The sequence below is a fragment of the Halichoeres trimaculatus genome, unplaced genomic scaffold, assembly GCF_033239565.1.
Source record: "Halichoeres trimaculatus isolate MK-OKI-2021-1 unplaced genomic scaffold, fHalTri1.1 fHalTri1_scaffold_13, whole genome shotgun sequence".
Taxonomy (NCBI): Eukaryota; Metazoa; Chordata; class Actinopteri; order Labriformes; family Labridae; genus Halichoeres; species Halichoeres trimaculatus.
In genome coordinates this window covers 6,014,080-6,039,197 of record NW_027437191.1, presented here as the reverse complement: position 1 = coordinate 6,039,197, position 25,118 = coordinate 6,014,080, and the positions used below count along the sequence as shown (strand labels likewise).

Here is a 25,118-nt window from a genome sequence, read left to right as displayed (position 1 = left end):
CTTTGTATTTAGTGCTGCTGTCGAAATATAAAATAATGTCCTTCATATTTAAGTGGACGCTGATTCCAAATTGATCTGTCATAAACCTTTCCACCACTATCCAGAGCAGCTTTACACGAGGACATTCATAAAACAGGTGAATCACAGTTTCGGGCTCAGATTTGCCTCTCAGATTGAAACAGAAACAATAGCCTTCATACTTTGTGTACATGTTTTGGAATTCCACTTAAATGCACCACGTGGCTGATATTTTATAAAAAATGCATGTGATGTGGATTTGTCATGATGGTGGTGGAGGTGTGTGTTTTAATTTTTGTTTGTTTGTTTGTTTGTTTTTTTAAATATCCAGAAACCATTTTCTTAATAGAATGTTCTCTTGTATTTTTACAGGGTTCGGCCTGAGCCTGTTGCTCCTCCATTATCGACTGCTGTCAAAAAGGAACACAGCTTATTTCTTCGCACTCGCCCTACAGTTAGAGCACCTACTTGTCACTTCTCACATCCTGACGCGTCTGTTCATAGGTAAACCACAGGTGAATTTCTTAAACCACAGATCAGTAAACCAAGGTTATAATGGTTAACTAAAACAAAACTAAAAAAGGAAAATTGAAATTTAAAGTACATTGCAGTTAACTCAAACTAACTAGAAAAGAAAAGGAAAACGATAAGTAAACTAAAACTGTATCTTGTGTTCACAAAACTAACTGAAACTAACCACAATTAAAGACAAAATGTCCTTAGTTATAGTTTTTGACAATATTAACAGCCTTTAGGATTTAAATTAATCCTACACATTTTCCCAGCCAATGTTAGGACAGTTTTCGGCAGTTGTCAGCGCCGTACGGCACCATCACAGCGACGTACTGGGACGTGCTTGTTTACTGCACTGACTGGCTGTGCGCTGTGCTGCGACCAAACATAGTGGAGCAATGAATCAGAGCTTCTAAAATAGTTTTATTTCATGTGAGTCTGACTTTATTGTTACAGAGTCCAAGTTTCTAATTATTAAAACTCATGTTATATTGTTTTATATAATTTATGTTTTTATTATTTCTATTTAATTCATGTTAACATTATTTTATATAATTTATGCTTATATTCTATATTAAGTTTATATCATTTTCTTGTGTTTAAGGCAGCAGCCAACAGTTCAGTATCAGCATTAACTGAGCAGTGAGCACTTTGTTGGACTTGAAAATAAACAGTATTACAAAATATTTACTCTGATCTTTTTGAATCCTGCACCTGGTTAATAAGGTATGAAAAAACTAAAACTAAAGTAAAACTAAAGTAAAACTAAACTAAAACTAAGCCTTGTTGCAAAAATTAAAACTAAATAAAACTAGAATGCCCACTTCAAAACTAATTAAAACTAAACTGTAATGGAAAAAAAATGTCAAAACTTACTAAAACTAAACTATAATGACAAATCCAAAACTATTTTAACCTTGCAGTAAACCAGACACTTGATGTGATACATGTAGTATTTACAAAATAAGAGCTGTAAAAAGTTGCATCTGATGGCAAGTCAAAAGTGAGGTTATGTATAGTTTTACAATATATTCAAAACCTTTTGTTTTTAAAACTGTGTAGGAACAGTAGCTTGACTATACTCACAGTAAAAATAAATTTCTGAAATTGATTTTGCTTTCTATTACAAGGACTCAATGACCTGAACGTTAATAGCCTCAGAGGAAAACTTGCTGTCCGTGCAGTGGTGTACTTCATCTTAACCTCTTTGCTTGCTGTCTCCATTGGTAAGAGTACCGCAAACACATGTACTGTAAATGTGCAACACTGTGCACATTTATTTTAAAATCTTTTTTGTGTGTAGTATTATTTTAACTTCTCAGCCAAAAGCTGCAGAATAAACATTCATGAATTCTATGTTGTAGGGCTATTAGTGCCAATGCTGTTCCAGCCTGAGGTCTTTGCAAACATTGGAGGCTTGACACCTGTAAATCTTGTCACTTCCAGTCATAAAAGAGGCGTTTACTTATACAAGTTCATTAGCCCATATAAACCACTTATTCACTTTTCAAACCATATGTGGATTATATAGAAGTGTTTTTTCCATCAGCTGTAAAAATAAAAATCCAGATTCATTTTCAGTCAGTGATATAACTTTTGGTGTAAGATTAGAAATCAAGAATGATGATTCTGTGTGATATGATTAACAAAATAACCAAATGCCAAGATCTGCTCATAGATTGTTTTGTATATTTATATTAAAGGCAAAAAACCCCAACATCATCTGTAGCTCCACCTTCCGAGATTGGAAACCAGAGTAGTATACTACAAAACAGACCCAACAGAACAGTCATACTACATACTACAAGCTTAAGCAGTAGGTAGTATGTAGCGCCTACTACATACTACATTCACATGTAGTATGTAGTAGGCGGTTTGGAAAACAGCCAATCAATCCAGTACCTGTGCCCTCCCACAGCTGGTCTGGGGCACCTGCTTGGTACTGTATCGGTTCAAATGTGAAAGGTACCCATCCCTAGTGCTCTCCCAAGATATGAAACTATTCTGATAAGTAACATGCAGTGGCGAACCATGGCCCAAGCCGCTGGGCCTTCAGTAGGACCATGGGACCACACGTGGCAATAAACAATCAAACAAAGAAATAAAAACAATAGCCAAAATCATGTGACATGGAAGTTTAGTATATTGATAGTTGTGCAAGATTACAAATTCATCATGTGCCTGAACACTGCAATACCTGACACAACGTCAAACAATTAAAAAATTAAGATTTATAATTGGAAAAAAAATCAACTTAAAATTAATCACTATGCTCACAACGGGCCTCATTCATGAACAGTGCGTACTCACAAACTTATGCTTAAATCGTGTGTACCTTTAGTGATATACTGTATACTCTCCCAGTGTCTCCTCCTCATCCTCCTTGCAATTATGTTCTCCCTCTTTTTAGATCACGTTAAAAATAAAGACTAAAATAGAGGAATATGGGAAATAACAGGTACATCCAGTAATACATTTCCTGACTGAAGAGGTTTCTTAGCAAATTCATCAGCAAGTTCATTCATTCCATTGTATCCCAGCATGTGAAGTTACTCAAACAAATTTAACACAAGCTCTGATATTCATATTCTTTTTATAATTTCACATTTCCTATCACATATAGCATCTTGTCTTCCACATGATGAAAACGACTGCAAATTCCCAAAAGCTGATAATGAATGTACTCATTTGATTTGTAGTCTTAGTATTTAATATCCTCTACCCGCTTTAGAGCCCTGAGCATTGCTTTAAGTTCTTCAGTAAAAACAGAATTATGTTAATCTTTCTATAACTGATTCTAGAAATTTATCAAATTTATCCATACAGCTTTGACAGTACTCTTTTCATTTGTGTCCTCATTGTGTTCAATAAAGTTTACAGAAAAAAAAAAACAATATGATCACGTGCTTGTCTACGGTAGTGTGTGACTGAGTCTGCAGCACTTCCTGTCAACACTATTCTGTGTAAGAGGTAAGATCGTATTAAGATGTGTGACAGCTCCGAGCTGCTGCAGGGTCTGAAAGAGAAACTCTGCTGCTGCATCGATGAGTCCAAAGAGAAGCTGCGCATGCTCAGTCAGGACATCTGGAGCAGTCCGGAGCTCGCTTACGAGGAGCACAAGGCTCATGACAGGCTGGTGGAGTTTTTCAGACAGGAAACAGGCTGGAAGGTCGACAGTCACTACAAACTTCAGACTGCTTTCAGAGCCACATGGGGACCACCTGAGAGCAGCGAGCAGGGTCACGTGGTCAACGTGGGTTTCCTCTGCGAGTATGACGCTCTGCCGGGGATCGGACACGCGTGTGGACACAACCTGATAGCTGAGGTCGGAGCTGCTGCGGCCGTGGGGCTCAAAGATGTGCTGGAGAAGACCCAGAACCTCCCAGTCAAGGTCCAGGTACTGATACCCGAAGGTGTTGGACTCAAGTTCCACGTAGAGTGTTTATGTCAATCCAGAAGTTTGCAGTTCAACCTGCAGGTTTCTTTATAGGCCAACAGGGGGCAGCAAACACTGCTGTATAAACCTAACTGTAAAGAAGAATGTAAGAAAGTTTTCCAAATTCTTGGTTACTCACTTCCCTTAGGAAACCTTTACCTGAGCACTAATGGTCCCCATGCCGAGTCTGAAGTCTTCAATACTGCAGGATGTGGTTTCTTCAAATCCTGGTCCCCTGTAGAGTCAAAAAAGAAACAAGTCAGGTCGAAAAGAATCAACAGGTTCTTTCTATGGGTATCAGAAAAATGGGTTGTTTGTCATTGAATAGAAATACACTCTGAGAAGTTACGTTCATTGACAGGATATTTGTTTCAATTTTCTTTTTCTCCATTAGTAACAAGTTTCCCAAGAAATTTAGACAATAAAGATATTTTGAAAATCTTTGCTAAATTCAACCTTTATGATGTTCCAATCAAATAACTATGAGCTCATGTACAAGCTGAAAGGTCATTGTGCTTGTGTTGTATTTTCGGTCTGTATCTCTTGACTACTGTATTTGATTTTTGTCTCTTCAAAAACACAAATTATTAAAACCAAATACAGACCCAGCTGTCAAAAGTGTGTCAAGATGCCTTAAGATGTCTTAATAATCAAAATCAAGACGTCTCAAGACATTTTTGTACATAAAGACATCTTGAAAAAAAAAATTGAAGACGTCAATCTTGTGTTAAGACATTACAGAGTAAAACATGGGGCGCAGATTTTTGACAGATTTTTGTGTCTTGAAGTTATCAAGTGTCTTAAGACATCTTGAGATATATTTCCTTTGTCTAAAGGCATTCACATCTTAAGATGGCTTCGGACATGGTATGTATATCTCAAAGACATGGTCAAGTTATCTTGTTTCTAGGGATGGGTACCAAATTAGGTACTTCTGGAGGTACCGACCGAATTCTGTCAAAAGTACTGGGTACCATGTTTAGGTACCTAAATGTATCCTTGTGACTGTGAGGGAGTGGAAGAGTAGGTGATTTTCCATGCTGGACATAAACACAGCATTGCAAGGTTATATATTGAATAATAAATTTGTTTAATTAAAAAAAAAATCATTTTATAATTAAACAGATTGATATTTTTTACCACATAAACACACAAAAGTACCGAAAATTGGTGCCGTTGAGTACTGATACCGATTGCCAGGTACCAGGAATTAGTACCGTATTGTTTCAAATGTGAAAGGTACCCATCCCTTCTTGTTTCAACTGGAGTATTATAATGATAATATGATCATAGTCTATTTATATTTCATTTTAAAATGGTATATTGTTATTGAAGTGTTGAATGATAATTGAATGATAGTTACTTATTTTTTCAATATTTGACTTGCGTTTTTTTTAATTGCCACGAGAACCATGTGTAATGGGATCAATCAAGTGAATATTGAATATTGTTGAATTGAATTGAATAATATTTTGTCCACAGGTGACAGTTCTTGGGACTCCAGCTGAGGAGGATGGAGGAGGTAAAATAGACCTGTTGAATGAGGGGGCCTTTGAGAACATGGACGTGGTCTTCATGGCTCACCCTCTGCAGGACAACGCTCCCTTTCTCCCCCTAGTGGCAGAACATGAGTAAGTTTTAAATATTTTGTTAATGGGATATTGTTTTTGCCACATAGTGTATCCTGCTAATAAATCTAGCAAAGAAGAAAAATGTTGCACAGTAAACAAAGAGCAATAATGAAAGACACCCAGCGATTCTTCTTCTTTGTGATTGGTATGTGTCTTTTTGTTACAAAACACAACCAAGCTTTGTTTCAGAGAAATCTGTGTGCTGCGAAGACACACTAAGTGGTAGTTCTTTTGACCAATCAACAGACTGCAGTGTTTCCAGCTCCACATTCTGGGGTCAGATTAGTACGTCTGGCACCTCAACAGAAAGGTACCAAAAAGTGGGACAGTACAGGTCAGAAATCTGGAGACCTAAGCTGGTTTTACCAAATGGAAATGCCACAAAATTCGTGCCACACCAAAACTAACTGAACTGAACCAATTGATGTAAACTGGGCTTCATTTCAGCCTCTGTCCAAAATGCTTCATTTTAGCTGCTGTCTCTGTATGGCTCCTTACACCCTGTTCCCTCTGATTGGACAGCACTTTGGAGGCCTGTCAGGGGCGGAGCTAAAGGTAGACCTTAGTGTTTGAGGCCCGCTCCTTCAATGTGTCATGAACCAGTTAGTGAACCAGTGAAGACTTTGTGAGTTTTTTTTTTTTAACTGAACGTTTTGAGCAGTTTACAGACAGATTAGGGGATTTCTACAACACAGACTTCCACATGAAAGATCAGGCAGACTGAGGTCTTGTCTATGTTTTTTGTTTGTTTCAGTGTGTTTATAAGGTACCGTGGGAAGGCGTCTCATGCCTCGGCCTATCCCTGGGAGGGTGTCAATGCCTTGGATGCGGCGGTGCTCTGCTACAACAACCTGTCCGTGCTCAGACAGCAGATGAAGCCAGACTGGAGAGTTCATGGTGAAGTCACATGATGAGTTTCTGTGCTCAGGTGTTCCTCTGTGGAGGTCAGCGAGCTCTGGATAATCATGGTGTGTTGTTCAGGTATCATAAAGCACGGAGGAGTGAAACCAAACATCATCCCTGACTACACTGAGCTGGAGTACTACCTGAGGACGCCATCACGAGCTGAGCTAGACCTCCTGAAATCCAAAGCTGAGAGGTGCTTCAGATCAGCTGCTGAGGCCACTGGATGTCAGGTGAGGAATAAATCAAAATGAGACTGAGTCCATCACACAGGAGTCTTTTAATGTGTAACTTTTCTGACCTCAGGTTGAAGTGGAGTACTCCAAAAATGCTTTTGACAACCTACTGAGGAATAGAACTCTGGAGGATCTATATGAGAGCAATGGAAAGGCTCTGGGGATAGAGTTCACGACAGATGAAGAAGTGCTGAACAATGCTTCAGGTGAGACTGAATACTGACATGGAGGCAATGCACCAGTGTAGCAGTCAAGTCACCAAAGCTGTAGTCTGAATCTAGTTTTGGGGTCTTTGTGTTTAAGTCTGAGTCTCTGGAGAAGACTCAGAGTCAGGTCCTCGTTTTTAATATTATTCATCCCAAGGAGAGACCAGAAAAATGTCTTACAAGATGTTACAAGTAAAGACTGATACCTGAAGTGCTTTTAATAAGTACAAACAAAATCTGCAGGTGGGATAAAACAATGACATGAACTTTCTTTTTCCATTGACCGATATTTTTAGTCATTAGAGGTAACCCAGGCCTTATTTAGTTTCTTAAACTAAGGCCCTGTTTACATGACAACGTTTCATCTGAACACAGTGAAAAAAATCTGCGTTTACACGTAAATGCTGATGGACTGAAAACGCTGTAGTAAGCATGCCAGGCCTGTAGGTGGTGCTATAACTGTCTTGTCCAGAAGCCGCTTGTGGTAGATCTCCACCGAAGTAGAGTTGAGCTGGTTATCTGGTGTATTGGGGAATACTTAGTTCAAAAGTGAAGCAACAGATGCTCATTTTGTATAAAGACAGTCAGCAGATTCAGCAGATTCAGCAGCACAAGCACAACATGGTAGTTCGCAATGATTGTAACAACATTACTGTTGGACTGTTGTTTGCGTGAAGAGCGAACAAGCGGCAACCTCCGGTTTGAGAATATGAGACAATGCGGAAGTGCTAAAATCTGCTGTTTCTGGAGAGTCCCCTTGAGGCTGGCTCCAGAAGTAGCGGAAGTCACATACACACCAAGCCAAAAAAAAACCATTTTCAAGGCAGAAATTAACCTATTTACAGCCTGGTTCAAAAAACGTCTCCTGTCTGAATCGCTAATTTTACTACCTGCACCCACTGTACGGGGGCTGAATTTTTTTCTAACTCGGCCGTTCGGAGGATATTAAGATCCCGAGCTCCCTAATAAGAGGCACAGCCGAGGGTCACATGACGGCCGGTGCCCTATGGCTGTAGGCGAAGCCCTTGCCACTACAAATATGGCCGATATAGCCAATGTGCTTCATTATCCGTTCCAGAACAGACGGGTGACGTCGGTGAGACTACGTCCATGTTTATACAGTCTATGAGCACGAAGTGGAGTGTGACGTCATCGTTTCCAAATAAAACGCCGGCTTACTGTTTACACAGCAATGGTGTCGGGAGCGTTTTAGAAGAATTCCACCCTGGAGGCTGTTTTTAAAAGTTTGCGTTTCAGGTCGGCTGAAACGCCGGTTCCCTGTAAACGCGAGGCTGAAACACAACAAAACATTTGCGTTTCACCCTAAAACCTTTGTCGTGTAAACGGCCCCTGAGACTCTTCTCTGGACTTGACAGGTGAACGTGGCATCGATGAATTCTAGTGAGACATTTTTTACAAGATTAAAACACTTGCTTAGTTTTAGTATCTGCTGGTGTTGAAAACCCTTAAAAACTGTGAATAGAGGAACAAAGTTTATTGAGAACAGTGGGAAGCACTGCTAAATGTTGTTTTGTTGATGAATGCACCACTCTCTGCAGATGTAGAATAAAAGTCTTTGCGCCTCTGTATGTGGTTGTGTTGTGTGTGTGTGTGATTCCTGTCATCTTCAGGCTCCACAGACTTTGGCAACGTGACATTTGCAGTTCCTGGGATTCATCCGTACTTCTACATCGGCTCTAAGGCTCTGAACCACACGGAGGAGTACACGGTGGCCTCTGGTACGTGATGCACATCCACCAGTGTCAACCTCCCTGTTAAAGGATAACTGTCAACCTGTGAAGGCACAGAAGGTCTGGGAACTCTTAGTTCCCTGGTAAAAACATTCCCAAGATCTACACGATTGTTTATCTGTGTTTCTTTTTTCTATATCAGGCCAGTGACATATGGAGAAAAAATAAATGTAACCACAGTGAAGATGACACCATGGAAAAAGAAGACAAGCAGCTCTAGCACAGTTAGCATGTTAGCATGGAGGATACCTAGCCTGTGCTGGTTTTAGTCGAGATTTATTCCACTGCGGATGGCTTTTTCTGACACTTGAAGAGTCATGTGCAAGTGGCAAAGCCTTTTCAAGCAGTTTCAAAAGTCTGAAACAGATTTGACCAGGAAAAGGCTGGACCACTGAGAGATCTAAAAGCAGAGTTTCTCAACAGGGGGTCCCTGGTCCCTAGGGGATCTGTGGAAATACTGCATGGGGTGTGCGACATTTTTTGTTGATTATGCAATTTTTAAATATTTTTTTAATGATTGTTTCCACGTATTTTAATTTTTACTCATGTTGTTGTCTTTGAACACACATTGAAGGATACACAGAGGTCAAAGATGTTATCTTTCAGTCAGAAATGAGCACAGTCAGCAACACAGCAGCAAACTGAACACAGGTTCACTGAGCATTCACTTGTAGCTCCTCAAGACAGAGGAAGACCTGCCTCTATCACTGCTCTGCCAATCATGTAGCTTCATGTTTCACACTGGCTCCATCAGGTTCCCCAGAACAGCTTAATACTGAATGCACACTTACAAGGTACGTTTATGCGTAGCAATTGGCCCAATTTAGAAATATGTAAGGTGGTCCTTGGTCTGAAAAAAGTTGAAGACTTCTGGTCTAAAGCATGAAGATGGCAGGGATCGACCTAAGAACCTGCTTAAAAACGAGACTGAGCCTTTTTGTTGACGACTTTCAGAAAATCAAGCTTTTTAGTTCATCATTAAAAGCTTATTTGAGAAAGAAATTTTGACATTTGACTAAAAATAGAAACTGCACTGTGTCCCCAAGGACTTTTTCCATATTCTCCATGTTAACAGGCTAACTGTAGTGTCACACGATGTTGACCTGTCCTTGTCATTTTTTGCCGTCTAGCCTTCATCATTGTCTCACGGCCCTCTACTGGTCTGGCTGTGCATTGCAATTGCTTTTATTTTTCTCTCAATATGTCACTGGACTGATGCAAATTATCTTGGGCTACAGGAACCAAGAAATAAAGGTTCCGGGTTGGTAAGCACCTTGAGTGTGTTGGTTTGTGTTTCCAGACCGTTTGTGAGCAGCACTGCCTCAGGAGTTTCCTCTCAGCTTACGTTTGTGCAGATTATTTTTTCTTCACTCATCTGCTGTCAGGAAGCAGTTTTTATAGGAAAGATCTCAGCACAAAGTGAAACATCTTCAAGATCGTCTGTTTCACTGTCCTTGTGTGTGTGTGTTTCAGGGGATGACAAAGCTCAGTTCTTCACCCTGAGGACGGCGAAGGCTCTGGCCATGACGGCTCTGGATGTGCTGCTGTGCCCTGAGCTGCTGCAGAGGGTGAAGCAGGAGTTCACAGAGGCCAAACTGAGGGACGAGGGGACCCTGAGAGGACAGAGCACGGGAGGACAGAGCTGAAGATGATGATGAAGATGATGATGATGATGATGAAGACGATGGAGAGAGAATATTTCTACCACAGCTTTTCTTTCCCCAAAGGTTTCAATCAAAAGTGAAGAAAAGCTCACACAGTGATCAGCTGTTGAACACATCCGTCTGTTCTTAAAGAGATATGATCAAGACTTTTTCACTCGAAATGATTTTAAAATGTTTCTCAAACCCTGATTTGTATTTTTGTTAAAGCACACTAAGAATGGATGTGCTAAACAAACCAATAAAAGCTCACTTTGTACAGATTCACCCACTGATCCTAATCCTCTGTAGTTCTGTATAAACCAAACACAAGCTGGAGTAAGGTGTTAACAACTTCAAAACCAAATCAGTTTTTCAGGTCTTATTATTTTTTTCTCTAATTTTTGGACACACTGTTTACTTTGTAAAGAAGAAAAAAACATGTATAACTTCACAGGAAGGAGAACAACCATATATTATGCCTTTTTTTCAGGAGGCCCAAAGAGGGTGACAGTTAAAGTGATTAATATTCATTACTTGATAAATAAAAAGTAAAATATCAAGACACATTTATACAGAAATGTAAAACAATAGTATCTGTGACATTTGACATTGTGGATTGGTTTAAGTTTGACTTGTCAGGAAGGGAGAAGAGGAACAGAGCCTGTAGGTTCACAGATCAAGAATAGAAGTTATTTATTAAGATTTTTTTTTTTTTTTAAATAAACAGCTGCCTTTTGTTTGGCCCTCTTATGCTGAGAAAGGACATTTCACCTGTGATTAACAGAGGTACAGCCCCAGAAATAAAATAAATGGGTTTTGTAATACTTGCTTTGTCCACAAGAGGGAGCCATTGGTCCATTAAAAGACAGTGATAAGCAACAAAAGGCAGGCTTTCATACCCCAGGTGTCTTATGAGGTTTGATTGGTGAAGACAAAGATGGCAGCCTCGTACTGGCAGCATCAGCTTACAGCAATAATTCATTCATTCATATTCCATACTGCTTATCTGGTTCAGGGTCGCAGGTGGCTGGAGCCTATCCCAGCTGTCATATGGCGAGAGGCGGGGTACACCCTGAACTGGTTGCCAGTCAGTCGCAGTGCTGACACAGAGACAGACAACCATTCATGCACACAGTCACACCTAGGGACAATTTAGAGGGACCAATTAACCTGATGAGCATGTTTTTGGACGAGAGGAAGCCAGAGTACCCGGAGAGAACCCAGATGCACAGGGGGAACATGCAAACTCCACATTACAGCAATAATTGTATCACTCAAATTTATTTGTAAAGTGTCATGAAAAGCTGTTAATCACAGTGCCATTTAGGTCTTTTTTGTCCCTTTCGACACACCCTAGTTAGCCTTTGCTTCTGCTGCCGTCATGGTGGAGAAAAACAACATGTCTGCTCTTTTGCAAAACTCATTTACCTTCAGAAAACTCCTTGGCAGCACAGCTCAATTTAAAACTATTACAAACTTCATGTCAGTAAGAATCCAGGTTTCCCTGAAGTGTGTTTACACAACAATGTTTTTTGGGTGAAACACAAAAGTTTTGTTGTGTTTCAGCTTCGCGTTTACATGGAAACAGTGTTTCGGTCGACCTACGACGCAAACCTTTGAAAATGGCCTCCAGAGTGGGATTTTTCTGAAATGCTGCCGACACTGTTGCTGTGTAAACAGCAAGCCAGCGTTTTCAGCGCAAACGCTGATGTCACACCCCACCTCGTGCAAGCGCATACAATAGTCCAACAACTTTTTCTTGTTGCTAGGCGCTACCCAAGTAGCTGCCTGTTGCAGCAGCTCTCTCGTCTTTGTCCGTTTCTTGTAATTTTTTCGTCTCTTTTTCGTCATCTTTGTATTTGGAGTGGATCATCACTTTGTATGGTTCATTGTTGGTCACGGACACCAAACTTTTTGTGGCTTCGGCGGTATTTTTTACTACTTTTCTCCTGTGTTTGTCTGGAGATCCTACATGTAACCATGGCTGCATTGTTTACATGCAAAATTAGCTGTTAGCAGCCTGTAGCATGTCAATGCTAACTAGTGTAGGGCTTGATGATTTCCCTTGAGCTGAGGAGGAGGAGGTGAGGACGACGTGCTGGTTCTTGGATGTGAGCTGGAGGGTGACGACGTGGACCTGTCCTTCCATCCATTGTTGTTGGGAACGTGGGATCTCGCTCCGAGGGATGGACGAGCTAGCTGTGCTAAACCAGCGGCATCATGCTGTTCACGGACGTGGCTGACGGAGCAGACATCGGACGCCACGACACATCGGAGGAGCTTCGCCTGCTGTGAGCGGACAGGATCCAGGAGACAGAGACTGAACAGACTGCTGGGGAGGCTCAGTCCTGGACCCTGTGGAGGTGGAGACTGGCTGGGCTGGAGAGTGGTGGACGAGTGGTGGACGGGATGTCGTCATCTAATTTCTTATGGACATTTTTGCACTTTCTATACTCTTTCTTACTTTTGTTTTCTTAAATGCTGCGGTGACTCCTGAATTTCCCCTCGGGGATAAATAAAGTATTTTCTATTCTATTCTATTCTATTCTAACAGTACTGTTGATACGACCGTCGTGAACTACTGTGTTGTGCTTGTGCTGCTCAATCTGCTGAATCTGCTGACTGTCTTTAAAAAAGTGTGCATCTGTTGCTCCACTTCTGCACTTAGTACTGCCCAATACACCAGATGAAGGCAAGACTCTACTTCAGTGGAGATTTACCAAAAGCTGCTTCTGGACAAGACAGTTATAGCACCACCTACAGGCCTGGCATGCTTACTACAGCGTTGTGGAGAGTGAGGATCACCACTGGCTGAATTCGTGAAAAACCTTTCTATGTAGCTTAAATCCAGCTTTTGGTTGGATCAAACAAAAAAACACAAATTGCTGGGTTTTTCCATTTGAAACAAATATGCTATCACAGTTGTGGGGAAAAAACAGTTTCCTGCTCAGAGGACCTGAAACAAAGAAAGCAACCACACTGGGACTCTTTACAAGGAATCAGTGGATATTATTGAGTTATCAAATGATCTTAGAGTGACTGCACACAGTATAACACTGACTGGACATTTTGTGCTTGCATTTTAACATATATCTTAAAAGTCACAGTGCTACCCTGTGAAAAAAAAAGATAAACAATCTGTCCTAAGTCATAGTTTCAGACCACATGGGTACCGATGCAAGGAATGATCAAGTTGAGATGGTAAACAACATTTTATTGCATTCATTTGATTTCCAAATCAACACAGTGGCTTTGAATTGAAAAAAAAAAAGTGTAATTGAAATCAGTTTAAAAATGCAAAACATCAGAAATGTAAGCCTTAGAGGTCGGGTTTACAAAGCTGTCTCTGATTGAAAGGTTAGAAGTAGAGGTTTGCTTTAAGAGCCAGTCTGAGCCCCACAGCTCCAGAATGAATCATGGACAAACTTGAGATGACAGTGCAAAAAGAAGGCGGCCATCTTTGTTTTGAACAGTTAACCAATTAGTGGCAGTATTTGGACTTAAGGATTGTGGGCAATGAAGCCGTACTGAACATGCTTTGTCACCTTTTAATAGTTTGGTGGCTTTCTAATCTGGAGACATCAATTAATATAAATAAATACACTTTACTATTTTTTTTTTTATAACTACTGATTTTATTTCACTTCTCCCTGTTTCCCAAGTCAGATGGAAACAAATGCAGGATGTGAAATATCTTAGATATTATTATTATTATTACCACTATTGTTATTGTTATTTTTACATTTTACATTTATTACAATTTAATTTTGTACAATTTTTATTTTTCTTGGTATTTTTCTGTTGTGCTCATGTTGTGCTCTTTTTCGTCAGGGATATAACTCTTAAAATAAGAGCGAAATGCTTTAGACCTCTGAGGGTTCAACATGCAATCAAAGATACAGGGAAGGAATAAGAAGAGGCCCTGAGCAAAAGTCTCTGAGGAAAATCAAACTCCAAAACTGTTTTACATCAGAAACCTGACCTGAGGTGTCTGTTATAATCTAAAATTAAAGTGAGGTGACACTGTTTTATCAGAAAATGTTGCTTTCACATGCAGAGGATGAGAAAAGCAGAAAGAAAAGTTCCTGCTCATCCTTAAGGTTCAGCATTAAACCTCACAGGAGCTTTAAAGAAAAAACAGCCACCAAAAAAACTCAACGCTGTCCACAATCTGTTTCAAGCCCTTGATTACAGTTTATCAAGCTCTGATCCCCGACCATCAACCAGCAGATAAACCCTCAAATTAAAGATCCCCAGGCACAGCTGCTCCCTGGAAAACATCTGACAGCCTGTAAGTTCTTATAAAGGTACACAGTGTGTCCCATGTTGAAGCCACAGTGAGTAAATGTTGAGTTTCTAATGGATGGAAAAGATCCAGTTTTACTCCAGGAACTGTTCTCAGCTGGTCGCTCAGTCCTAACAAAGACCTGGTTTAAAGTTCAGATCAGATCTGCTAAGTTCAGCTCCAGCTTTTCCTGGGGGTCAGGTTTGCAGAGACCTGAACAACACTCCAGTGTCATTTTCTGTCAAGTGAGGAGAGATCATCCAGAAGTTCAGCGCTCACGTCCGTCTCCTGAGGCCTCTGCTCAGCACTTTATCAAACCCTGAGGCAGATTTGAGACAACAAGCGTTCAGAGCTCATGAGACCCAGGTGTGTGTTAACAGTAGATGGACCAGTAGATGATGTTGAACAGGATGTACGATCCGGGAAATAAGAACCGCGAGTATTTGTCTATGACGTGTGTGTCGATCCACACGTTGCTGTAGGCGCTGGTGCCCACGTGGCCGGTGATCTGGTCGCTCTCCATGGCCAGCTGCACCAGCATCCTCTCCCGTTTCACCCCGTTCTCCTCCGGCATGCCGTAGTTTCCTGTGTTGTTAGCGTCCACCTCGCTGTAGCTGGCTGACATCATGTCAGGGTGAGCCAGACCACAGGTACACGGCAGCTGCAGGGACACAACAGGAGGTTCATGAGTTTCAAAAATACTGTTTATAAAAATCTTCTGAGTAATGACTTTAAATCTTTGCCGACACTTCTTATAAATCTTAAAACTTTTAACTTCTGTAAATGATAAAGATGAAGAGTTGCTTTAATAAGAATGATTGTCACTGTTGTGTTTAGGTGCTTTTCAACTAGGCTAAAGAAACTAGGGACTTTTTGAGGAACTATGTGAGTTTCAGTTTAGAGGTAGTATTTCCTAAATATCCAGGAACTTTGGGGGGCAGGGCCTGCAAGCTGAACATTACTTGGTGGAACAGCCAGTGTTGTTGTCCACGATTAAGGTACTGCCACACAAAACACAAATTTGCGGCGAGATTATATACAAAGTCAATGCAAAGTGTTGCGTGTTTAGACGCCGATTCGCCCCGGGCAGCACGTTGGACGCGTTTGGTGCGGTGTGTTTGGGGCGTCAGAGGCCTCTACACTCGAGTTTAAAATATTGAACTTTTGACGCGAATTTATGTGAGGCTGTGCCACAGCAGCCAATCAGTGATGACATTCCCCCACGACGTCATTGATTTGATGACATTGGGGGGGAACCGCCACCTGCTCTGACTCCAACCCCGCTGGTAGATGGAGGAGAAAATAATCCGTGTGGTTCACGTGACGCATTACAGGCGTCCCCAGAAGGTGGAGCCAGAAACACTTCAAACTGGTGTGTCGAAAGAATTGTAACTTCCTGTGTGGCAGTGGCTGCTGCATTTCTCCTCATGGCACACTGAAACAAAGCTTGATTGTTCTCTTGAATCAAAGAGCCACGTGCCAAACCAGACAAGTCTCTGGATGTCTTCCATCATTGCTCCTTGTTTACTGTGTTGCATTTTTCTTCTCTGTTGGATTAAATAGCAGGGATACATGTGAAGTCACACTATTACGTAATTGTCACGGCAATCAGCTTCAGCTTACTCGCCGCCCGGCACTGTTGGCCGTGGAAATGCAAACAGTATTAGGCTTAACTGATCCAATCTGTATCAAACTGTACTGAACAAAACCGGACCACTTGGTGGAAACAGGGCTCAAGAGTCCCATAGATGTTGTCATGTAGAATTAATCCTCTTTGTCAAGGGGTTTTCAACTAATCAGAATCAAGTATTTAACACAGCCATGTAAACACTATGGATTGTCCTGTTCCAGTTAGTTTGGTTATAGAATAAAATCAGTGTTTTGTGTGTTTTATCAGCACTGACCCGCTCTTTGAGCTTCCTCTCCTTCCTCTCCTGCAGGGTGGACAGGTAGTTGACCGCAGCGTACTCGATCACAGAAAGGAAGACGAAGACGAAACTGACCCAGAGGTAAATGTCCACAGCTTTGATGTAGGAGACTCTGGGCATGGAGGCGTTGACTCCAGTGATGATGGTGGACATGGTGAGAACCGTGGTTATACCTGGAACAGATCCACAGAGAGGAGACGGTGAACTTCCCCCCTGTTGAAATCACAACCACAGGGCTGCACCTAATAGACAAGGAGACGTGCTACTGGCTGAGTCCAACATTTTATCCATTAATATAATGAGACAAGGGGGATACTTTGGTGTCCAATGTGTTTACAACCCATTACAATGTTTTTCCTTCTTTTAGATTTTTTAAATGAGAGCTTTAAAAAGCAGACATATTTTAGTTGTTTTGATCATATTATTGAGTGTCTGGAGTATTTTTTATTTATTTAATTATTTTTTTTTTTATTCCTTTGATTTAATTTAATTTAATTTAATTTAATTTAATTTAATTTAATTTAATTTAATTTAATTTAATTTAATTTAATTTAATTTAATTTCATTTTATTTTATTCAATTTTATTTAATTTTATTTTGTTCAATTTTATTTTATTTTATTTTATTTTATTTGCACCATAAATTAGAAACAGTTACACTGGCATAGAAAAAAAAATAAAAGAAAGTGCTGGAGAGGTGAAAAAACCCAAGGTGGGCTTATCCAAGATACCTCCCCAAATAGAATAAATAATAAAAATATAATAAGAAGAAAAAGAAATAAAATTTAGTAAAATGAAATAAACTCAAAATAACTCAACAACATACAAACAATAAGCAAATTAATTAATTATGAATGAGAACAAAAGGAAGCTTTGGGATCTTGATGTATTATACAGGATGTATTCACATATTGTGCTAAGTGAAACAAAGTCAGCCTTGTCCTTAATTTGTGGCCTGATAACACTCAGTCTGATGATATATTCAGAATCTGCTCAGCTTGTGATGTCACAAGGTGCCACTGAGCTAAATAAGTCTGCTCCTCTCACCCAGCGGCACTCGAGCAGGCACGGCCCTGCGGTCGATCCAGAAGGAAACCCAGGACAGCATGACCATCAGCGTGGCAGGGAAGTACGTCTGCAGCAGGAAGAAGAAGATGTGGCGGCGCAGAGTGAAGGTGATGTACAGACGGTTGTACCAGCCTGGAGAAAAAGACGTGAAGTAAGAAACTGAGAGATGACAGCAGACCTTGAAGGAAAGGACAGGTGTGTGGTTCCTGCAGGTACCTGTGCTGCTGTAGAAGGCCAGCTTGGTGGTAGTGTGGAACTCCTGGATGAGAAACTGGGAGAGAGAAATCCTCTCATCGATGTTTAAAGACCTGTTTCCCTCCTTCCAGTACAGCATCAGGTCGTCATCTGTGTATGCATCTGGAGAAACAGAAGCATCACGTGATCCTTAGAGAAACAAATTAAACAGAAGAGAGGCAGAGAAGTCTCTGAAGATGTGACTTACAGCTCTCTATCTCCAGAGAACACGTCTGTGTATCCAGAGGAAAGCGGCTCAGGTCCATGCTGCACATTGCTGTGACTGTCACCCTGAAAAACAGGACGAGTAACTGTGATAAGATAAACCAACAGTGCTGGAGGCCCATGCCAAACTGTAATCTGCTCAAAATGATACCTGCTTATAGCACGAAGCACGAGCGCTTCATGAGGCCTTCACGAGACTTTCTGAAATGATGAGGTTATTATATAACTATCTCCTAATTGGCTCATGACAGGTTGGAGGGGTGGGCCTCAAACACCAAGGTCTGCACATAGCTCTGCCCAAACAGGCCTCCAGAAGGCTGGTGAATCAGAAGGAAAGGTTTTTTTTGTGGATCAGGAAACCTACCCTAAAACTTATTGATGCAGTCAGAATTCAGTAGAACTTTAGTCCATGGTAGAATATGACACTTTTATGCCAATCGCAATTTCAATTCAGCGTTTCAGTTCAGTTCAGAGCTTTTATTGTCCCTCCAGGGGAAATTTTGTTTGCAGTGACGGCACATAAAACAACAACGATCAATAAATAAACAAACATTTGTACAGGACAAGGTCGCAGGAACAGCATATCTGAACGTAACATGAACAGCCCCTGGTGATGTAAAATGATTTAAAGGGTTTAAGAATAAATCAATAAATGAAGAAGTGAGGTCATGGGTAAAACCAGTTGTCAATCGTAACAATGTCCATAATATAATGATGTAAAGGAGCTCCATTATTGAAGAATAGAGCTTCGGAAGTGCAGGGGAATTACAGTCCAAAAGCAAGTTTGGTTAATTTCTTACTATGACGTACACCAACACAAAACAATAAACAGGACAGACCACCAACACTGCCTGTCGCCACACGAGCAGCGCCAGCTCTCCTAACCCTTTTGAGCCCGGCACCATGGCAACGATTTAAGATTAAGTTTCAGTTGTTAATAGATTTCAGACCAGATAAGATAGATGGATCATTCTTTTTGCATGTAAAATTTGAGGAGTTACACTTCCCCCACTGTGTTTGCAGAAATCCAAAATAAAGCACAAACAACAAAAGCATCCCAATTGTTGACTGTACGTTGAACACACATCATGTAGAAATTTTTACATTTACGTTTTTGAGAACTTCAGCCATGACAGGAGCAAATGTACAAATTAGCGCACCAAATCCATTAAGTGTGTCCCTTTTTGATGACTATGCAGGATGGATGCAGATTATCAGAATAATACATATAGTTTGATAACTGATTGCGACTGCTGTTTTTGTGTCTATATTTAGTGCAGGTGCAAACCGGCACAGTGCTACGCCTAATGGGCGACATCCAGTTAAGAAAATGAGGCTGACTGTAATAAGACCAGAAACTATAAACACATCAAGCCAAGAAACATACTTAGACAGCATTAAAAAGTAAATTCACAGCCTGGTTCAAAAACTTTTTTTTTTGCTAACAGTGCGCAGTGTACCAGGAACCAATTTTTTTCTAACTCGGTGGTTTAGAAGATATTAGTATCATCAGATTGTCCCAACGCCCTGTCCAACCGAATGTGGCCGCATCTGCGGTTTGGCTTCATTTCACAGTATCAGGAACAGATGGGTAATGCCGCAGAGACTATGATTACGCCAAAACGGTAAGACAGTTTTGCACCTGTTATCAGTTGCACATGAAATCTGAGCAGATTACCCACAACGTGCTGACAAATAACACATTATATTTTTTTTGTTTTTACACACAATTAGTAGATAGGGCCCTAACTCGTCCGGATGAATAAAGCTAAATAAGCTCTCTGAGGACCGACTCAGTTTCAGATACAGCCCCCTGGTGGACACTTGAGAAATCTAAGTATTTTACTTGAATGACTTTTGAAGAGGTCACTGTCTGGATGATATAACAACAAATACTCTCCATTGATGTTCTTGACAGAGTCATGTATGTGTAACCCTTTCCTCTCTAATGGGCAGATAGCGTGTTGGCGCCAGTCTTCAGCTGAGATTTGGTTTCCAGCGCTGAGATGATAAATGAGAAAACATAATCCCACTGACAGCCAAGAGAGGACCACCCGGTCTGCAGACTGTCATCCTCACCCACCAATCTGTCTTAGTCCGGGAAATCTCCAACCAGTACCAACAACCAGATTAACCCAGGCCATGTGAGGAGAATGAATGGTTATATATCTAAAAACTACAAAAACACACAACCCCCTCAGACTCTGCGTACCATTACAAGGAGGCAAAGGCCAAGTGAAGTCCCAGTTTAACAGAATACTCCATCACCCTCAACACCAGATTCAGATCAGAGCAGCCACCCATGGTTGGTGGGTTTGGGTTTGGGAATGTTGAAGTCCACATCATGGCTGAGTTTTGTTTTCCTCTTCCGTCATGGAGGCAGCTCAGAGTTTCAGCGGACTATACAGGAGGCAGATGGCCAGCCGTTAATCTCTGCCAGGCTCTGCACCATGGATTACAGAATCAACGATCTTGGCCCTGAGTCTCCTATCGCTCACCAAAATCACAAGGTCCTGTTTGGGGGAGTATTAGCGCTGGTAATTGGCAGAACTTTATCCCCTTAAATACACATCTTGTGCAGCAGCAGCAGCTGGAGCCAGTTTGTCTTGGCGAGCCAGCCAGGGGTTATTACATCTCTGAACACCCACTAACATCCTAACCTGCCCCACTGACTAAGCAGCACGAGCACCTCACAAACCGTCTACTGAAGAAAACGTTGGATGGAGATAAGAAAACAGATCTTCATGTCCCACTACAGTTACTGACCATGGGTCTGTCTGGGAGTCCCTGAGCTCTCCTGTCTCGTAGATTCCTCTGGATTCTTGCTGTGGACAGTTTGATTCTGTGAACCTGACAGACTTCAACTGCTACTACCATTACAGCTCTTCTCAGTTGCTTTGGTACATTTATGGAATTATCCTCACCATTTGTGAAACAGTTAATGCATTTCTCAGAACAGTTTGTACAAATACCCAAACACCATGGATTACCTGCAAAAGACAGTCTCTTTCTAAAAATCCTTAATTAATCTCTCAAAGGTAAATTTCTGTGTCAGTGAAGACGAGTCCTGGTGTCAGTATGTATGGGTAGGAAAGTCAAAGTGCAGAGTCATGTTGTCAGTGTAATGCCGCGGCCACATCGGGAGCAAATTGGCGAATTTAAAAGCACGTCGCGCCTGAGGGAAAAGAGAGGACCGCAGAGAACTTCCATCTTTTCCCTGGCTCTGCCCCTGCCCCGCTCCTTTTTTCCTGCTCCTTCCTCCTCTCTTTCAGGCAGGTGTCCCTGAGGTTCTTCCATCTTTTACGACAAAACTCCACTGAGGAAAACACAGTCGGACTCAGTGATGACCCGTGCAACAAATCCAGCTGGAAACAAATATTTGTAGAACTTACATTCAAAACCTGTCTCCTCAGTGACTTTCACCCAAGCCTGCTCCTTTTTTCTGGTCTCTGTAGAGTACACACATTGTATCGTATAACTCTGGTTGATGACACACCGTACAGATTATTTTCTCCTCCATCTTTCTGCGGGGGTTGAAGCCGGAGCAGGTGGCGGGAGCGTCACATGTCATCAAATCAATGACTTTGGGGGGGGGGGGGGTTCACTGATTGGCTGCTGTGACACAGCGTCGCAAATTTGCGTAAAAAGTTAAATATTTTCAACTTGAGCGTAGAAGTGTTTGACGCCCCAAACGCCCCAAATGCTCCATACACTGGTTGATCATTGGTTGATCTGATGATTCAGACATTTCCATTTGTCAGCGAAAGTCACGATTGACCAGGGAGCAGTTAACCCATCCAGGCAGATTTAGAAAAAAAGTGGAATTATGGGATTTTGCAGAAAGATGTTTGACATATTATGATAAACTGTTCAACCTTTTTTACATGTAAAGACTTATGAGATAAACTAATGACTAAATGTTGTGAGGGGTGAGTCTATTCAACAGAGACCCATGATAATCCATTTTGATCAACATGTCATAAGCAGTTGACAATGTAGGAAACAGCAGATAATTGTACAGAATCATTCGCACAGATGTCCCAAAGCATTTCCAACTTGTTCAAAGAAATGAGAAACTGTTTTTCAGATGTGCACAAGTGACACAATGATGTGAAGATTGAACAAGTAGTTTTGAGAATTTCAATTTTGGTCTGGGAAATGAACCAAAGCAACTGAGAAAAACTGGAACAATCTCACTAGTGTCACCATCACTGTCCATCCCTCTCTAACCCCAACACAGTCTTAGTAGATGTCTGAGCAGAGTCTGGTTCTGCCTGAGGTTTCCGGATGTTAAAGGAACAAACCCCACCAGAGAAGGCGTCTATGTTTCAGTTACTTCATGGCTCTCCATGTGCCCAAAGTATAACTGTGGTTATTGCAAGGACAGAGGTCTTCTGAGTGCAGTTACCATCCTAGTTCTGAATGATCTGAATCTTCAGACTCACCTGAGGCTGTAGAGCACTTTGCCGTCAGGATAAACCCGCAGCATGACGTTGTCTGTGGTGGTGTCATGGGTGAAGGACTTCTTGGAATGGACGAAGAACATATCAGGTACCCAGATCTTCTTCACCAGGCGGCCATCAAAGGTCATGCTCTGGTTCTTGTTGCTCCTGAAGGACAGGCGCTCGTCTTTCCAGTAGTGCCTCAGGTACAAGGTCATAGTAAAGTCCTTCAAGGTGATAAAAACACACACCTGTTTTAGTGCTGAAAACACACATGAATTATACACAGTACGGTGGACACCTACCATGTCGACTTCTGAGATAGCGTCTAAACTTTCAACCTGAACATCCACACCCACTGGGACTGCAGGTCCTGGAAAACAGGCGAGAGAAAACCATTCAAGAGCAACTTAGAGGCCGGAGAATCCAACAAGTGAATGCAACAATGAAAACTACTATAGATGTATTCTTTAAATCAATATTCAACACACTGCTGTGACTTCTGCAATCGTTTATGTAAGTTTGCTCCAAATCTGGAGGATTTTCTTTAAACTCTTATTTCACGAGCCTTATCTCACAGCACAACCACATATGTTCAGTGTCAAGGTGTAGAAACTTTCTGAATTATCTGTTTGTTTGGAGGTTGTGACTCTTTTTAATGTTTTTTGAACAGTTAAATCTGCTTTCTTTAATCTCAATCCCCATAAGAGCAGTGGGGCGTTGATGTTTAGTAACCCTGAAAGTGACATATGAATGCTCTATGTGAACTATTTCACTTAGTGATTTCTGTAAAAATCAGTCTCAGTCTGCTCAAACATCCTTGTTCCATCATCACAGACTGATGAAATCAAAGCTCACCTGTCCCTCAGGTGTCTCTTTATACAAGGTGATCAGTGGTCAGTTTTCTGCAGTGTTATGTGCTTTATAAACGTTAACAAATTCTGCTTCTGACCAGGAACATGTTCTCCATTGGGGGCGATATGAGAAAACTATGTCAGGATGTTTTATGGCAGGTTCAGATCTTGATGTTATCAAGATTGATTTTCATATTCAGACTTTTTTTGACCAGCAAACAACATTTTTAGACCCAAACATTTCTTATAAAAACAGCTAATGTTAGCATTTATTCATGTCACAGTTAAAAAATGTGTTATTATAGCTGTCATGTCTCTGGCTGGGAAACTATCTATGTTTTACACCTCTTTCCTTCCATCCTCCTGTGTTAGTATTCTCCTGTGAATCTGCCTCTAAGCTGAACTCTGTCACTTGCCTCACAGACCTTCGACCTGAAGAGGGATAGGTGGCCGTTTTCACAAGGTTAGAACCAACAGCAGGAACAAACTATTACTGTGAAATCTCCTGTTTTGGCTGAAGACTACAGTATTTAACCACGCACGACAGCTCGCAGTGGGCGTCTGAAAAATTCTAGTTTTTTCAGAACTTATTTGTGATATGATATTACAGACATTACGGGAAAGGAGGAAGGTTTGCACCAGCTAGTTTTCTTTTGATCTATTTATTTATTTATTTTTTGTTTAGTATTGGTAAGTCTTATGAGTCTGTTTGTCTGAACTCCATGTTGGCGGTTCAATCACACAAGGCTAGCATGCTGTACTGTGGTACCTTGATTAACAAGTGTCCCAGCTAACACGTTTTATGAGATATGAGCCACTTCCAGGGGGATTTTTTTTTATCTTGAGTTGAGAGCTAAAATTCAAGTTACAAGCCAGCTTTGGATACCACACTGCTGGTGTGGTGAACACTTAAGTGAACGCGCCTCAGTGAATAAAACTTTCAGACTTTATTCAGAAGAAACACCTGGAAAAAGTTGCTTCTAGGTGTGAAACAGAGCTGTATAATGCTACTTGCAGAATTCATTTTGGAAACATTCTGAAAAGGAGGATGAAACAGAGGAGAGGAGAAAAGGACCAAAATCAGCCAATAAGATCCAGTTATTCACTTTAGACTTTCTCCTCCACCTCTGTCAGCATCTTGATGTCGTCTGGTCTTCAAGGCAAATGCTGAACATTATACTGAATAAAACCAGTTAATCAAAGCATGTTCTATTGTATTGTGTTTTTATACAAAATTCATTGTTTATTAGTCAATTTTCATTATTTAAAAACATTTAACAAAAAATGAGGTGTGTTTAGGGGGGTGACCGATTAATGGAATTACAGTTCATTTCAATGGGGAAAATGCCCGTGGGGAAAATGTCCATGCCATGTGGAGCACAGAAAGCCTGTGCCTTTGGCAGTTTTACATCTCAATGTACAGCGGGGTCTAATACAACTGCATTCCCTCCTCACTCATGGTTTGAAATGAGTCAATTCCAAAGGCTGTAAAGTAAACTTTACAAGTAGACATAAAGTAAACTCAACTTGAGACTATTAGTTATATTTACTAACAATTTAGTGCAATTGTTTTCCTTGATTCTTTTAAGTATCTCAACTTGTCACATTTTTACAGTGCAATTAAGTATAAAAACAGCTCATCAGATTTTACTTTAAGGTTTTGCAACTTATTGAGTTGAAACAACTGAAAACCTTAAGTTGGACTGATGCAAAATGTTGATTTGAGAAGAATCAATTTTTTAAGTT

The 25,118-nt window shown here is 40.9% G+C and overlaps 2 protein-coding genes across 3 annotated transcripts in view; one reads left to right on the top strand and one right to left on the bottom strand.

Moving 5' to 3' along the window:
• The first annotated feature begins 3,430 nt into the window (after nucleotides 1-3,430).
• On the top strand, nucleotides 3,431-10,649 carry LOC141801882 (peptidase M20 domain-containing protein 2-like). The gene is made up of 7 exons (XM_074685192.1): nucleotides 3,431-3,928; nucleotides 5,450-5,598; nucleotides 6,353-6,495; nucleotides 6,580-6,734; nucleotides 6,808-6,943; nucleotides 8,575-8,682; nucleotides 10,168-10,649. Exons 1-7 carry the CDS (start codon nucleotides 3,518-3,520, stop codon nucleotides 10,338-10,340), a joined length of 1,275 nt encoding a protein of 424 aa, XP_074541293.1. The 5' UTR covers nucleotides 3,431-3,517; the 3' UTR covers nucleotides 10,341-10,649.
• A 4,345-nt stretch (nucleotides 10,650-14,994) lies between these two features.
• The window catches only part of LOC141801818 (gamma-aminobutyric acid receptor subunit rho-1-like), a 28,289-nt gene continuing 18,165 nt past the window's right edge, over nucleotides 14,995-25,118 (bottom strand). Inside the window, exons 4-10 of one of the 2 annotated variants that reach the window (XM_074685109.1) lie at nucleotides 22,824-22,891; nucleotides 22,522-22,745; nucleotides 18,060-18,142; nucleotides 17,834-17,974; nucleotides 17,597-17,749; nucleotides 16,527-16,723; nucleotides 14,995-15,283 (exon numbers count right to left, since the gene is read on the bottom strand). In XM_074685109.1, the coding sequence (XP_074541210.1) occupies nucleotides 14,996-15,283; nucleotides 16,527-16,723; nucleotides 17,597-17,749; nucleotides 17,834-17,974; nucleotides 18,060-18,142; nucleotides 22,522-22,745; nucleotides 22,824-22,891 (1,154 nt within the window). In that variant the 3' untranslated portion in view covers nucleotide 14,995. Of the gene's footprint in view, nucleotides 15,284-16,526; nucleotides 16,724-17,596; nucleotides 17,975-18,059; nucleotides 18,143-22,521; nucleotides 22,746-22,823; nucleotides 22,892-25,118 lie in introns of both variants that reach the window. The other variant, XM_074685108.1, reaches the window with a different exon arrangement.